We start from the raw sequence: 15,807 nt of genomic DNA, 5'->3' as shown, positions 1-15,807 counted from the left end.
CGCGCACACGGACGTGCACAATATCATAGACACGGGAAACCGAAAGCGAAAGCTCTTTTTCGGGCTGTGGCTGTTAATCTTCGGGGGGTTGATGAAGCACAGCAAGGGAGGCGGTGAGGCGTACCACCCCCGGAGGACGCGCATCTCACAAACAACGAGGCCACCGCCGGGAACTGGTTCAGGCGAACACAAATGAGGGCTGGGAAGGAGGAGAGGACGGTTCGTTGATTGAATGGCAGGGCAGCAGTGGGAGTGAAATCGGTGTTCGTTGACCCGGGGTGGATTTGGCCCACACTTTCCCTTTTTTGTGGAGTCTTTCGCCACCAGCTTGGAAGGTGAATGACTTCCTCCAAAGGTAAATAGCAAAATCAATGGAAGGAAAAGCGAGCAGCAGTTGCTCTTTAAGTACGGGAAGACGATCATCAAACATGATCGATTCCCTTATCAAACTATCTCGAATCCATTCAATCACTTCCGCCAAGCTTTAGCTGACCCGGATGACAGCTTTACTCCAAAGAGCAACTCGACACAGTTCTTCCCGATCGGGGTCGCACACATGCACTCCCGTGGCTCTGATAAGCCGAAGCGCAAGCGATAAGACCGCAAACATCGGCAGGCTGAAGCTGTTTGCACAGCCAGTAAAGCAGGTGTTCTCTGCTCGATCTGCCCGAATGCACGTGACAGCTCGTGCGCTTTGTGTGCTGCCTCCTCCTGTGGTGCGCACTTCAAACATCAAAATCGTCATCCCGACCGCGCGGAGTGCGACTTGGGATTTGTCATCGCTTGGGATTACTCACACGGGCTGCGGGAGACGAAATGGGGTCGCTTGCAAGTGAAGTGCAAAAAAAGGGTCTACAAAGTTGTAGTTTCCACTATCCACCGGGTTGTTGAGAGCGTTTAAATGTGGAACAAGAATCCCAAAAAAGTTTGGGCATTGAGGTGCATTGAGTTGCTTGATATCTTCATAACAAAAGTTCCAATCTTCAACCAATGTCTTCAAAAAAAATGTGTAATTTTCATAGATGTCGTATTTAATTCATTCATCTGTCTTACCACGTGTTGAAGGAACAGTAACTCACAAAAAACAACTGCATCGAATGCTTCCGAAGATTTCCATTTCCATACATTTCCATAAAATGTGATGAGAAAAAGGTCATTAAACCATAGAGCAGCGCAGTAGAGCATTGGGGAACCGAACCGAGCGAGAAAAGACAGGCGCAATATGCTCCATCAAACATCCCCCCCCTATTCCCCACCCCGAAAATTGCATTCAAATGGCACACACCACGTGACACGGAGCACGACGGAGCACGCCCCGCCCGAATCACACACAAACGCCGCGCGCGCCTTGGGAGGATGTGTTGAAGTTTCACTTTCCGCCCTCGATCGCCACTATGTGTGTGAGACTTTCTCGCCCAAACCCCGCTTATTATTGCGGTGCGAGAGGAGTTCGTTGAACTCGCCCCCCAAAAGGCCAACACTGGCGGCAGAGAGCGGGCAAGCAAGCAGGGTGAGAGAGCATTATGCACACCATGCCGACCCGTCGGATAAATTCGAAATCATGTCCTCGAGTGGAGGGAGAAACGCGCGGTGGTGGTGATGGGTGAACGGTGACTATGTTACTACAGACACACGCACGAAACTACCACCACCATCACCATCACCATTGCCAACCCCAACTAGCCTACTACGAAGTTCGTTAACCCAGTGCTCGAATTATGCGGCTGCATGCGAACGCTCGAAGGCGAACCACCCCGCCGCTGTTGCGTCCTTCTTCGCTTGCGCTGTGTGTGAGTTGGGCGAGTAGTGACTTGAGGTCGTTATGCGTATGTTTCGAAATTACTTGGGATGGGGTGTACACGGACGTACAGCAGTCAGCTCTTTAAAACGATGCTTTACCCCGACTGTATCGAGATGAAGGCATTGAAGCAAGGAACAGAGAGCAAGCGAGGGAAACACACACACAGCGTACTCGCAAGACAAATCTCAAACTACTGCGGCAAGTGTGATGGCACTACGAGGAAGATGGCCGGTGTGCAGGAGAGCCGCCCTCTGCCCAACCGAGAGTCTCCAATTGGAGGATGCTTAATTTTATACCGGCTAGACGACACAGACGACGACGACATCACGCCGAGTCGATACGAGAAGGAGACGGAATTGGAAACTATCACCTCCAGCACCGTCGTCATCCAGCCGAGAGAAACAGGTTCAACGGCCACCGCGATGAAAGTGAAAAGTAAAAGTTTCCACACCTCCACCGTCTGCTGCCTCTCTGGCAAGACATTTCGTTGCTTTTCAGTGCCGATCGATGTCACTCAATGGGATGTTAGTGCCCATCTTAACCGACTGCAAAAAAGGGGGTTAACTGGAGGGATGGAAATGAATCTCTGATTAGCAACATTACATTGAGGGTAATGATCCCTCTCAAGTTATTCCGAAATTGAACATTAACGCCAGACGACAAAGAGCGTTTCGTCTTCAAGATCTTCAATCCCTTTGAACTACGAAATCATCTCGAATAATGAAGATTCCCAACAGCACTTAGATCCTCAGATTACTTCGTTAGCATACATCTGAGGCACTCTCCTCTAGCTATGGTAATTTATATGTGCCAAGACATGGATTGATTTTTCGCGCTTGCTAACATAGAAATCGTGCAGCTCAGTGCTCCTTTCCTTGACTATTTCCTCTACAACCCGACAGCCTCACGTGACTCGGCGTCACGAGACGAGGGCCGAAGGGGGTGAGAGTCACACACTTTCAAAAACCCCGGGGTTCATCGTACCGGGAGAAAATGGAATGGAAAGAAAGTGTGTACACACGCCGGAGCCGGCGCGGCCCGGACCGTTTTCACTTTCAGCTTCACAGCTCTTGCTGCTGCTGCTTTGGTTCCGAAATTTCGAAACGATTTGACACGACCGAGGAGAAGAAAACAGGGAAACAGGTTCGTTGACCCAGCCCGCTAAACATAACATCCTCGAGGAGGGAGATGGGCATAGGGAAGAAGCATGGCGCACAGCTTCTTCGCGTCTTCCATTATCGTTGCTGCTCTGCTCGAAAATAAACAGACAAGCGTTCGCCCCGCTTCCCCCTCTTCATGCCCGATTTCAAGCGACTTCGAGGTCAACGGACCCTTTTCTTCCCTTCTTTTCTGGGTGTGAGCGGGCGCACGCACGCCCAGAGCCGGAACTATGCTGCACCGGGCTGGTTTGTTTGTTTTTTTTTCCCTTTTTTTCGGCAGAAGGTGCAAGCGAGAAGGGCCGATGAGGAGGGCGACGTTTGGAACGTTAGGCTGCGCTTCTATGGTGAGCCAGCGTTGTCTAGGTCATGAGGTAAAAGCGCACCCTCGGCGGGCACAAAGGGCACCGATCGGGCGGAATCGGTCCCTTTTAGTTCACCCTCTATCTTGTCTTTCGTGCGCGTGTTTTTTCGAGTCTACTCTACCCATTCCATTACTTTCTCGAGCACCACGAAACGCCCGCGGAAACGGGGGGTGAACGGGGAAGAGGTCACCCTCGCATGTTTTGTTTGAGGATTTCTTTTCGTCGCTTGCGCGCGGGCGAAAGCGAAATCTTAGGTCGACGAATTAATGCACCGTGTGCCTCCTCTTTCGGAGCAGTTTTGGGTTTTTTGTTTTGTGTTGCTTGCAGTAGCGAGGGTGCCACCACTTTCTCCGTCTTTTTGTTGATTTTGTTCAATTTTAACACCCGCAATTGTTGCAGAGGGGGAATCGTTGAAACAAGAGCAAGCGTATGTTTAAAATATTTTTTAATGTCTTAAAATGGTTGTAATGGAGCGAATAACATTAAAATTCTTTCTTATTTCGAATAAAGTAAAGAAAACATATTGCAACGAATCAACCAACACACGCGTAACATATTTCCATGCAGGCCTTATCTCAAGTGCGAACCAAAACCTTCAACAAATCCATCACCTGCCTCCATAAACTCGGGGCACAATCTAGCCGCATGCTGCGCTGATTGCAGACATTTAGGCGCATTTTCTGCATGTGCCGCTCACTGCGAACCACTCACTGCGCGCTCACGTGCTCAAGCGAGCGATTTCAAGGTTTCTCACTACTGGCGGCGTCGGCGGCGAGTGAGAGATTTGAGCATTTGCTGCAAGCCGCTAGCAAATTTATATTAAAGCGTGTTTTATTGCTACATTTATCGATAACAGGTGCAGGCAATTGTAGGTTATCGTTGCAAACACGTGAGCAAAATCCAATTAAAAACTGATGCACTTGAGACCTCGGTGGGCTGTGTTGTGGAAACAGTGTTGCTGTTGTAGGAGTTAATTGTGCACAATTAAGCAACACACATCCAGCGTTTCCATCACATGCAGATTGTACAGCGAGGGAGAGAGAGTTTACAAGTTAATAAATGAAACGCACGCTGTCAAACTGCAGCAAACTCCCTACTATTACTGAAAGCCAGCAAACAGCACCCAACCGTACGACGACGGACGACGACGACTAAAGCGACGACGACCCCGCATCGCACCGAGAATGCGATGTGAAACGGAAAAAAGGTCAACGACTTGCGGCAGCGAGGGCATTGGCATGAAAAAGGCGCGCACATGGCGCGCGTGAGGCCCACACCGCACCGCGCGCCACCATCCGGGTCCAGCGGCGCCACACACCTTCACACACCGCCACCCGGAACCAGCTTCAAAGCGGCCCAGAGTGCGAGTGAGCAAAGCAGCCACAGTGGTGAGCTGCTCCGGTTTGTGACTGGACGGGGGGTGAGGGTAAGAGGAATTCTTCATGCTCTTCACTCTCCACCTTCCATAGGAGCATTATAGCGTTTCCTATTAGAAAAAAAGGCGCACCACCCCATAGGGCACTCACAATTTATGCTTCCTTCTATCATGCTGCGTGTGCGAAAGAGAGTAGGACATCTCTTTCTATCGCACGCGAACCAAAGGAGCCTTTTGGTTTCTTCTCCCGCCACTCACGCGAGTTCCATAGTGAGAAGGGAGCTCACCGCACACGCACTTTCGCAGTGAGCAAACCCGAGCGAGATGGCATGCTGCGAGTGGTGAGTGACCGTCCGTGAGTGAGATGAGAGCGAGAGACAGAGGAGAGCGTGTGAGAGCATGAAGGGCAATGTACTGTTTTGACCGTGTGCTGGTTTTTCACCCCTATTTCCAAACCCACACACAGTCACACATCCACTTGTATGCTTCCCTATTTCGCTCTCTCTCTCGCTCGCTCGCTCTCCCTCTGTCTCTCAAGCGCCATCATGCAGGAACGCATTCTAGACACGATTTTTTTTATGCTGCTCGCTTCTAGCCAAGGGTACAGCGACACAAAAAAAAGGTCAACAACACATGTGCGATGTACAGTTGCACACATAGGGGTGCCTCCGCTTCCGTTCTTCCCCGCTGCGTTCTAGAGCGTGTTATGCGTCCTATTAAAGGGGGACTTTTTTTGTTAAACGCTCGCTAATAGGGGAAAGACGGCTCCGGCTCGTATGCAACTGCACACCAAAACCAAAAGAAGGTCAATTAAAAATTATGAATTGAGGGCCACGTCAGGTGAATGTGCCCGTCACGCATAATTATCACCCTACGTGTCTACGTCATCTTTCAGCATATATCCTGGCTCCTGTTTTATGCTCTAGATCACTCAAAGAGCACTCTTTTATCCCCTCTCTCTTTCACTCTTGTGGAGTGTAACTGAACTTGACACCATTTCGACACAGCTGCAGTTTTACTTTCCCTCTACAGTCTAGTCTAAGGGGTGGCAAACACGTGGGATTTGCATCCCAATTACGGAGGTAAGGCAACACATTACAATTGCTAATTTTCTTATGATAGTTTCAATTTTGGGAGCGCCTTTTCCTGCTACATTTCCCCCACCGCATCTTGGACGTGGTTACCTATGTTCAAGTCCGGCTCGCCTTTCGGGCCGGGTGAACAGCTGCTGGAACTGCCGCCACTGGTGGAGGTGTTGTTGACGCCACCATTGCCGCTGCTGCTGCTCGAGCTGGCCACACTGTTATCCATAATGACGGGCGGTGTCGTTGGTGGACTGCCGCCGCCACCACCGGCCGTGGTCGAGGAGGTCGACTCCTGCTTGGGAACGACGACCACCACGCCCGACGAATGCTGATGGTGCTGGAGCTGCTGATGTGGTGGTCCACCCCGACCATACACCGACAGCTGGTGATGGTGGTGGTGAAGATGATGCGGATGGTGGTGCGGATGCCCGAGCGCATCCTCCGCCTTGGAGCTGGCCGCCACGTCCGCCGAGATGCTCTTCATCGAGTGCAGAATCTTGGGGTGGCTGGTGTAGACGGAGGAGGAGCTGCCACCGTGCACCGCGTGATACGTGATGACCGGCGGTGAGGTCGGTGGATTCGGCCCGGCGGACACTTTCGGCACCTGCAGCTGCCGCTCGGCGGAAGGAGACGACGAACCCTCCGGCACGCTGCTCGTTGCAGCGGCACTGGTCGCTGTGGTCGTGGTGGCTGCCACAAGATGGTTCTCCTTTATCACGGACGGAGTGGCCGGCACCTGATAGTGGTGGTGCTGGTGGTGCAGCGCCACCGGATGATGATGATACCCGTCCGACAGCATGATGTGGACTGGGATGCTTTGTATCGACGGCGTGACACACTTGAATCGGATATGTACTCTGGGAAGGACGGGGGCTCTGGCTACCCTATTTGCACGCTGCCGCTATTGTTTGCCTACGATTGGGCCCGACGACGGATGATATACTGATAGAAGGTAGAGGCGCTTTTCACTTTTCAATTTTCACCAAACCGAACCGAACCGAACTAAACCGTAGACGGCCAGCGCGTGTGGCGAAACACATTTTTGCCATATAACCTTCTTTAACTCCTCGTCGCTTCACTTCACACGGCCGAGAGAGCGCGCTTCACTTTTGCTCCATCCACTTTCTTCCGGCGCCCGCGGTTTGCAACAACGATTGGAACGTTTTCACTATTTCTTTTCTTCTTTTATTAATATTTTGCTTTCTGCCGTTTTTATTTTATTTCAAAACATTTCACTTACACTCTCCCACACACACGAACGCGCACATGGACACGGGAGATAAGGCAAGACAGCTTAAGCATGCACACACGCACACACAATATTCCTACAAGCCAACGCACCAAGTTTTGGGCGCTTTCTTCATTCAATTGTAGGAAAATATGCACCAAGGCGTCGCACTCTTTCGCTCCTTATATTCCTTCTGCGTAACAATACTCGTTATCCTGAGGCACTTTTTGCAATGCACAAACACACACCAATGCTCAAAACACTGCTCGGCGCTCGACCGCAAACAAATCACAAAGCACTTAACTAATAAAATGATACGAGGAAAACTTTTGCGAGTTTCCGTTGAGTTTTCGTCACTTTTACACCATTCAAAACAACTGAATTAACACACACACACCCGCCAAGAGACAGAGGGAACACAGGCCTGTCACAGATCAGTTTTCGATGCTCCCTCCCTTCGTCTCGATTAACTTTTGCACTTTTGTTTGCACTTTTGCTTTAAACTTTCACACCTTTTGCTGGAGGCACTGATGTTGAGCGTTTTATCCAAATTGTTGCCGTCAACACGCGGTGTTTTTTGGCGTTATGGGAAGACACACACAACACACAACACACCACCCGGTGGGCCGAGGTGGTCGAGAGCAAGCGCGCGCGCGTCTTCGAAAAACACGACCGACGCCAATGAAAGGAAAATCGTTAATAAAAGTCACTCACTCGCTCCGGTTCCGAGTCGAAGCAGGCCGCCGTCGAAAATTGAAGGTCATGAGCGCGAGTGGGGGGGAGCAAGGAGACCTCGTGAGAGCGCCCGCGTGAGAGCGAGAGTGAGAGAGTTCTTGTGAGCCGCGTGCTTGCGTATTATGAAATGTGCGGCGCGGTGCGATTGCGGTGTGAGTGACCGTGTTTGAAGGCGATCGGTTTGCTCACCACCCCACAACGGCCTCCTTCTCCCTTGCTCCTATAGCAAGAGGAGAGAAAAGGTGGGGGGGGGTGGATTTCGACGGGAGCAGCAAAGGAAAAGCAGCATGATCAGGCGAAGGAAGCCAGTCACTTTTCCTGCTGATAGTTTAAATGCTTTTTCTTTAAAATGGGTTTATAGAACAGGTTTTGTGTTTCACAAGATTGCCTCGATATTGCATCGTATTCGAACCATAAATTGACCGTTACGTGCTTCAGAATATTACAAATATTTCAGTTTAAATTCACTGTCCGTTAGACTTTTCATTTTCGTTAATCATTAATCGAGAATTGTGGTTTGACAAGTGTACCTGCTCCGAACAAATCAATGAACCAGCCCATCCTTGTACATTTCATTCACCCCGCGCAAGGGGTAGAGAACCGGAAAAATCCTTCATCCAAAAATCGTTCGTACCTTCTTCCACCCCCCGAAAATTGCGTTATAAACATCATCCGCCGTCATCCGTTTTTGGCACAACAGCGCGCTGCTGCTAGCCTTCACCGGCCAACAAAAACCTGTGCAAAACCCCAACAACACACACACACTGATTGGATCATCGCGACACAAGAACCGCGAGTAGAGAGGGTCGTCGCTTTTGAAGATGAATAATGGTGCAGAGACCGCCGCCGCCGCCGCCGCCATCTCTTGAGGTCAGGCCGGCGCTGCGATGGAGCAAGAGCGAATATGGGGTAGTCGACCGGTGAAGGGCTCGGTCATGGCTAACGCCACACAATAACGCATCATAAAAAAAAACAGCACACACGCGCGACAGAGCAAGGGAAGAGCGAGTGAGAGAGAGCGAGAGAACGTTCAAAAGTATCTCAATTGGAGGCGATCATATATTAAAACGAAACGACCACCGAAAACCGAGAACTTCTTCTGCTCCCCTCCCAAACCCCTCTAATTGATGGTTGTTGGTGGACTACAGGCCCTCCCCCCCCTTTACACCCTTCTCTCCTAAAAACAGAACGCAAAACCACAAAACCTTCTTCGGTTTCTTCGGTTTCGCGAACTTCCTTCCCAAAACGCGAATGGTGTCGGTTCCTGTTCCGAAGAACAAGGTGAAGGTGAATGCGACAGCCAAACACACACGCACACACCGACGGCCGTTTGCTGCTTGTGGTGGCCATAATAAAGATGACGAGCAGGGGTGAGTCGCGCACGGCCGACCCCAAAAAAGGTGTTGGCCGAAAAGAATTCAAGGGCAAAAAGGAAGGCGCCGTGGCGTTGCAAAAAAGCCTCGCTACTTGTGCTCCAATTAAACACGCACACACACAAGTGGTGTAATTTTGCCTTTTGACTGGTTTTGTGGTAAGAACGTTCTAAAGTTAATATAAGAAAGTCAACAGGAACGGTTACATCGAACACTTGGGTGGAAGAGCAGCGATCGCCAAAGGGTGTCAATTTCCTGTACGGGGCAAGCGAGAATGTATTACAAAACAAACGCCACTTGAGCTTTTCTGAAGGCCAATCTATGTTTATTTTGAACTACACCTCACCACCACCAACACCTCCCGTTTGCTAATAATATCCATCCTTCGATTCTCCCAATAAAAAACAAACTTTGAATTAAACGAGATGAAGCAAACGAGGAAGCCAGGTGGCCTGTTAATCGACCCACTGATTCGGGGTGAAGTACCACGCGGAAGGAGAGGGAGCGCAGGGGAAGATGTGCTTAAAAATACAAAACAACGCTCAAGCATCCCCCAAACAAACTCTGCCAAACCACCCCAAAATTGATCAACATTTTCCCAAAAGAGATAGAAAGAGCGAGAGAGCGAGAGAGAGAGACCGAGCAAGAATACACAGATGAGAATGATTTTTGGTCAAAATAAATGGTCCACACATACTTGTTGTAACGGCTTCCATATGATCATCATCATCATCATCAGACAGACAGCACCAATACTAAAAGGAAGCAGCACACAAGCAGAATGTATAAAAAATCGCACATAAATTGGAAGTCGCCATTTTTTCGTTGTTGTTTGCTTTTTTTTCATTTTGAACCATCGAAAAAAATAAGGAACACGCACACAACTTCAGCCATCGAAAAAGCAAGAGAAGAAGTGAGAGAGATAGAGAGAAACAACCGAGAATTTCAGGTTCAAGGGCAAACATGCGACGCAAGCGAAAAAGCGGCACACGGACACACACACACACAACAGCCGCGGCAATGTTGGCCAGTTCTGTGCGTAAGTGGAGCAAAAGGAGGGGAGGAAAGGAAGGAGAAGGAAGGGGGTTTTGCACGCTTCTTCGGCACGGCTCTGCGCTTCTTGGACGCCCCAAAACAGCAAACCAGCAGGGCCAATTCAGAATTAATTAACGGCGAACAGCTTCGTCAAAGATTTGTTACTTTATTGGACTGGCGATCATAAATGGCATGTGAAACGTTCGTCGGTGCCGTGACTTTTTGATTGAATTTGTTACATCTGTTACCAACTGTGCTTTGTATGTTTCATGTTTTTGCTTTTAGTTTTATCAAACTATTGCAATGGTTTGTTAGTTCTGTGCTTCTCTAGTCTTTCTTGTAAGCTTTTTGAACATTTCTATTCAGTTCCAGTTCCATTTCCACATTTACAAACGCCCTTTTACGGATGACTTCTTCAGTGGCTCATTTGAATGGCCCACTGCGGAATGGAATACATTTTTGGGCACTTCCAAAGGACACTCCTGCTTCAAATGCCGCTCGGCCAAAGAGGTCAGGGTCAGTCGGTGACTTCGCGCGGCGGGTCGACCAAACCGACCCCTTTCCAAACACGAAATAAATAAACCCGACACGCCATTTGTCTCGGAAACCCCATAGACGAATAGCAGTGTCGATTGTCGACTTAGCACAGACAGGCCGCTCAAGAAACGCTCTTACGCATTTTTGCGTACGCAATCGCAGCGATACGCGCACGATCGCGGGAGAGAGAGTGAGAATACACGCGTTTCTTGTTTTCTATTTTTATTTCCTCCTTGTTCTTCCATTATTCTGCCCTCCCCAAAATCATATTCAAATGGATTCGCACCATCACACACATCGTCGTCGCCGTTTTTGCCTTGAACTTAAAAACATTCTCCCTGGACGGCCTCCTCTCCTGCCCGCGGAGGGGGTTTTTTCGGTTGCTGTTTCGCTTTTTCGAACGTTTTCTCCGCTTTCAATTGTTTTCCTTCCCAGTTGGGGTGTGTGTGTGTGTGCTTTTTTACTTTTGGTTAAGGAGGAAAAGGAGGGTGACGGGGGGAAGTTCCTTTTGCGCACTTTGGGCACTTTTACGCAATCGAAGCCGAAAGAACGTGGACCATCATCGCACCGTGTTGGGACGTAATTTAAAGGCAGCGTACAGCGCAATCAAGAGAGCGGCGAAGGAAAGCACAACAACACAACAGGAAGCAGCAGAAGTTTGCTTTTTTGATCTCTTTTTTTCTGTTGTTTTCGGTTACACTTTATTGTTTTGCTTTCGCTTTGCTGTTCTAGAAAAAACATGAGCAACTTTACTAAGTAAATTCTCAATTTATACAAGTTCACTTTCTTTTACACATATTTTATTTTACTTTTGGAACAAAGCATGCTCTGATATTATAGAATAAGTTAATTGAACAGAGAAATACTGTTTTGCAAAATAGTGTAATTTATATTCAATAAACAAAACAAAGCAAACAAATAAAAAAACAATCTTAAATAATCTAAAAAAATATAATACTATTTGCAAGTTGAACAATAAAAATGAAAGGTATATTAGCAAAACGGTAAAATAAAGCACACAAAACAAAATACAAGAAAGAAATGTATAAAACAGTTCATTCCGACGCAGAAACAAACCAAATAACATGTAAAAGCAAGCGAAGAAGAAAACCTGGAGTAAACAACCCCGGTAAGGAATAAAAGTAACGCGCAATTACAAAACATACACACACTCCGCCACTAAAAGGCAGACCAAGAACTTGAAAGCAGCACAAGAAAACGACCAATAGAAACATCACCGCGCAGCAAGAGAAGAAGCAGCAAGAAGTGGAAAACAAGTTCAACGAAACGAATGCAAAGAGGTCAACACACCTCACGATGGGCAAGCGACTGCTGCTGCCGCTGCTGCTATGTTGCTGCTAAAACCCAAGCAGTTTGTGAGCCCAAAACGGGAAGAAGAATTCCTCCCCAAAACGCACGTTCTCGTTTCCCGAAACAGTCGCCGCACAGGCGCAGCCACACATACGCACGGAGCAGAAATATGTGGTTCGTTCTGGGGCCCTGTCCGGTTCCTTTCTTTCCTCCCTAACTCTCTACGCAGCACAGAGTGCCACAACAACTTCGCTTCTGTAGATTTCATGTATATTTGCATTCACCCCATGGCCCCGATGGCAAGCAGGCAGGCAGGCTGGCAAGCAGGGAGATCGAGAACGATGCAAAGAAGTCATTCTAAAGAAAACGCACTGGAAAAGGCACAATTTTCCCACCTCTTACTAAGGAGCTCCAGTTTAGAGTTTTGCTGTTTCCAGTTCTCGTTCTTGCTTATTGCTTTCGTTTCGTTGCTTTTATCGCCCGTTCTGAGCACAGTTTTCATGGCAAGTTGTTATTTTCGCCTCTGGCTTTTTGGTTTGCGTTTTCCCTTCATTCTCGGTTGATTTTACCGAACGCGGCGCGCGTTCCCTCGCGCTGACTGACGGACGGACACGGCCCGCGGTCGGGTGACTGACCTACGACGACGATTTTATTTCACCTTCCGCGCGGTCGAATGCCTTTTGCGGTTTTGCCCGGCTCTCTCGCTAGCGAACGAGTGAGACGGAAAGCGAGAGAAAGAGAGAGAGATAGGGAGAGAGAGCGATGGGGCGACGATCATGGTGAAGATCTTCCAGCGCTGAGAGAAAGAGAATGCTCATCTGCGCTCCTCACTGTATGCTCCCCAAGCAGGCCGGGTGAGTGGCTGAGTGAGTGGCTGGATGAGCAGCTGGATGAGCTGTTTATCCAGCGTAGAGTTGATCGTCAGATAGCGACGAACGTAAAAATTGTTTTTTTCCTCCCCCTTTTCACCGAGAGCGCCAATGAAAGATCGAACCATCGCAATGCGGACGAGGAGCTGAAGAAAGTGCGATAAAGAGGGAAGCGACCAACTACACTATCGCTCACTCTCTCTCCCTCTCGCTTTATCTTTCCAATGGGAAAGTGATAATGCTTCGGTAGACCACACTGGGGGGGTATATTGCCACGGGAGCGATCGGTATTTTCCAAACGAGTGGCAGGAGAAAGGAAATACACTCTGCCTCCATTCCCTCTGCCGACCCACCACCACCGCAACTTGCTTTGCTTTCGCTACGAGGGCAAACCGATCGGAAAATCATTCAACCGGCGCGGATAATTGGACGGTGAAGGTTAAGTCATTGACTCTCGCTTTTCCTTCCTCTGCCCACCGGTGCGAATAAACGGGGAGAGAGGGGAAGGGGGAAGGGAGATGGAGAAATTTTGAAACGATAAAAATTATATACTGGGGCGTTTATCTGTTGTTGTACTTTAGTTTTAGAGGTTGGAAAGATCAATTTGATTGTAAAATGATTCTTTAAATAAAGTAAAAGTAGATAAATGTTTCATGTATTTGTTTATAATAAAATAAACACATAAACAGGTTTAAGCAAATGGAAAACTGTGCAACGTTAAGAGAGAATTTGACGCATCAAATTGCGAGTCATTTGAATATTTTCAAGCCCTTCTCACCATTGCACTCTAATTATACATTGCTTGGCACCGAAAGTTCACTAACCGACTTTTTCTTCTCTCCCTCCACCAAACGCATCAAACCGTTGTTTCACTAACCTCTACGCGCCACCAAAAGAAGCAAAAGAAGTTCATTGGATCGGTGTGAAAACATCATGAAAAGTGGTGCAGCTTTTCTTTCCATTTTCCCACCGGGTACGCACCCCGGGTGTGTCACGCCGTACGCACCAAAAACGCACTATTTTCGCATTCGCTTTGCGGCTTTTTGTGTTTTTTTTGTCTTGCTTGCTCTGCTGCCAACGTTTCCCCTTTCGCCGAGGCAAAAGTGAGTCAAAGGAAAATTCGTTTCGCAGCGACGTGTGCAGGGGTACTGTGGGGAGCGAGGGCGAGGTTTGGCGAGTTTAATTTAAGCCGTGCAACGACCCATAAGACACGCCACGGTGCACAAATTTTCCTCCTTCAAGTGTGTGTGTGTGCGTGCGAGAGAAAGAAAGAGGGAGAGCGAAAACACAAATGAGGGAAAACGAAAAATGAAGCAAAGAAAAATGCGTTAAAAGAGATGCACGGAGGGGGCTGGAGAGTAAAAACTGTGCAGTAAATAAATATGATCAGAAGAAAACACACAAAAACACACACACATAGCAGCAGCAGCGATGGCTAAGAAGAAAGTAAAGAAAGTAGACAAAACAACAGCAGAAGCAACAATAAAACACACACAGCCGCGGCTAGAGAGCAGCAAACAAACCAAACAAAAGGGAAATAAAAAGGAAAATGCAATCAAACCGACGGGCCACAACTGAGTGAAAAAACTTTGTAAAAGCGAAAACTGCACCCAGAAAACTGTTGCCTTCATTACCGCCCCTTACCAGTGTTTGTTTGTCTTGCGCATTTTTTTTTTTTGTTGTTTAGCGCTAGGAAAGTTTTGGATCACTCTGCCGCCGCCGTAAACTGTTACGATTATGATATGGCTAACCGATTTGCAGACTAAACCATTAGTTTACTTTCAGCTCTACAGCAAAACAATCAATGAACTTCTCTCGCGCTCGATGATCGTCCGATCAGCAGTGGGGGACTGCTACCGCATTTTCATTGGCTGTGAAAATGTGCAATCAATTTGAGGCAATTTGAAAGCGACCGGTGAGTGTGTGTGTGGGTAGATAAAAGGGAAAACTGTGGCCTGTTTGGACGGGAGCATGGGCCGAAGACAATTGTTTGACGAATAATGAGCTTAACGATAAACGTATAATTTAATAGCAAAATTGAAAATGGCAATCGAGTGAGAGGGAGTGAGAGCGATCAGCCGTGAGCTGGAGGGTAAATTCCGTGACAAACGAGACTGTGAATTATTAGTTAAGCAGATGATTTTGGGGCGAAAGGGTGGTACGGATCACGAACAAACGATCTTCAAATAATTGCTACCGCAAGAGGCATGAGCCAAACACGAACAAAATCTCATCTTCTCCTTAAAGAAGGCTGTTGTTAGTTGGGCACAACACACACATCGGGCAGTATAGTGAAAGTACTCCACCATGCAGCATGAACTGTTTTAATTGAACGGTCCCAAATGGAAAGAGTTCCCGGGCTTGTTTCAAACCAGCCTGATCCGGGGCCACACAAAATGCGTCAAAGCATCCCATAAAATTCCCCCAAACAACCTCCCCCCCGGTTGACGTTTCACTTTTGCTAGTGATGGCTGCTTAGCGAGGTTTGATTCGTTTCGGGGAGTGCAATGGCGCCGACCTGCCTGCTGACTGCAACCTCCCCGCGACGGGAGGCGCACAACACCTCCAAATGTGACCGGTGGAAAACATCATCCGGGCTGACCGGACCCCACCAGAGGTCTTGGGATAGTGACCCGCCCCTTCTTCTTCGCATCCGTTTCATCCGCTTCTGCTATTGGCTTCGTGTGTGCAAGGGCCAATGACTTCGTCCGGATCGGCCGGCTTTGCGAAGTGAGCAGAGGTCAATGGCATGCGGCCAGGCTGGGCAAGACCTCCGCGCCCGAAAGTTCCGAAAGTTTTTGACGGTGTTGACGGTAATAGAAAAACCCCCAGAGTAAGGTGGCAGAAGAAGCATATTTATGCTCTCTTCATGTGTTGATATGTGTTTTTGTTTTTATTTTGATGCATTTTTTTGTTGTTGAATATTTTAGCTATAA

The 15,807-nt window shown here is 48.4% G+C and overlaps 1 protein-coding gene across 4 annotated transcripts in view; it reads right to left on the bottom strand.

Moving 5' to 3' along the window:
• The window catches only part of LOC1280470 (ecdysone-induced protein 75B, isoforms C/D), an 87,164-nt gene that overhangs the window by 45,440 nt on the left and 25,917 nt on the right, over positions 1-15,807 (bottom strand). Inside the window, exon 1 of one of the 4 annotated variants that reach the window (XM_061661620.1) lies at positions 5,883-8,439. The exons of the other annotated variants lie outside the window; for them this stretch is intronic. Within the exon in view, the coding sequence (XP_061517604.1) occupies positions 5,883-6,582 (700 nt within the window). The 5' untranslated portion in view covers positions 6,583-8,439. Of the gene's footprint in view, positions 1-5,882; positions 8,440-15,807 lie in introns of those variants that run through there. 4 annotated transcript variants of the gene reach the window in all.

The sequence above is a fragment of the Anopheles gambiae genome, chromosome 3 (genome assembly GCF_943734735.2).
Source record: "Anopheles gambiae chromosome 3, idAnoGambNW_F1_1, whole genome shotgun sequence".
Taxonomy (NCBI): domain Eukaryota; kingdom Metazoa; phylum Arthropoda; class Insecta; order Diptera; family Culicidae; genus Anopheles; species Anopheles gambiae.
The sequence above is the reverse complement of the archived record's forward strand: the minus strand, read 5'-3'. Positions and strand labels throughout refer to the sequence as shown.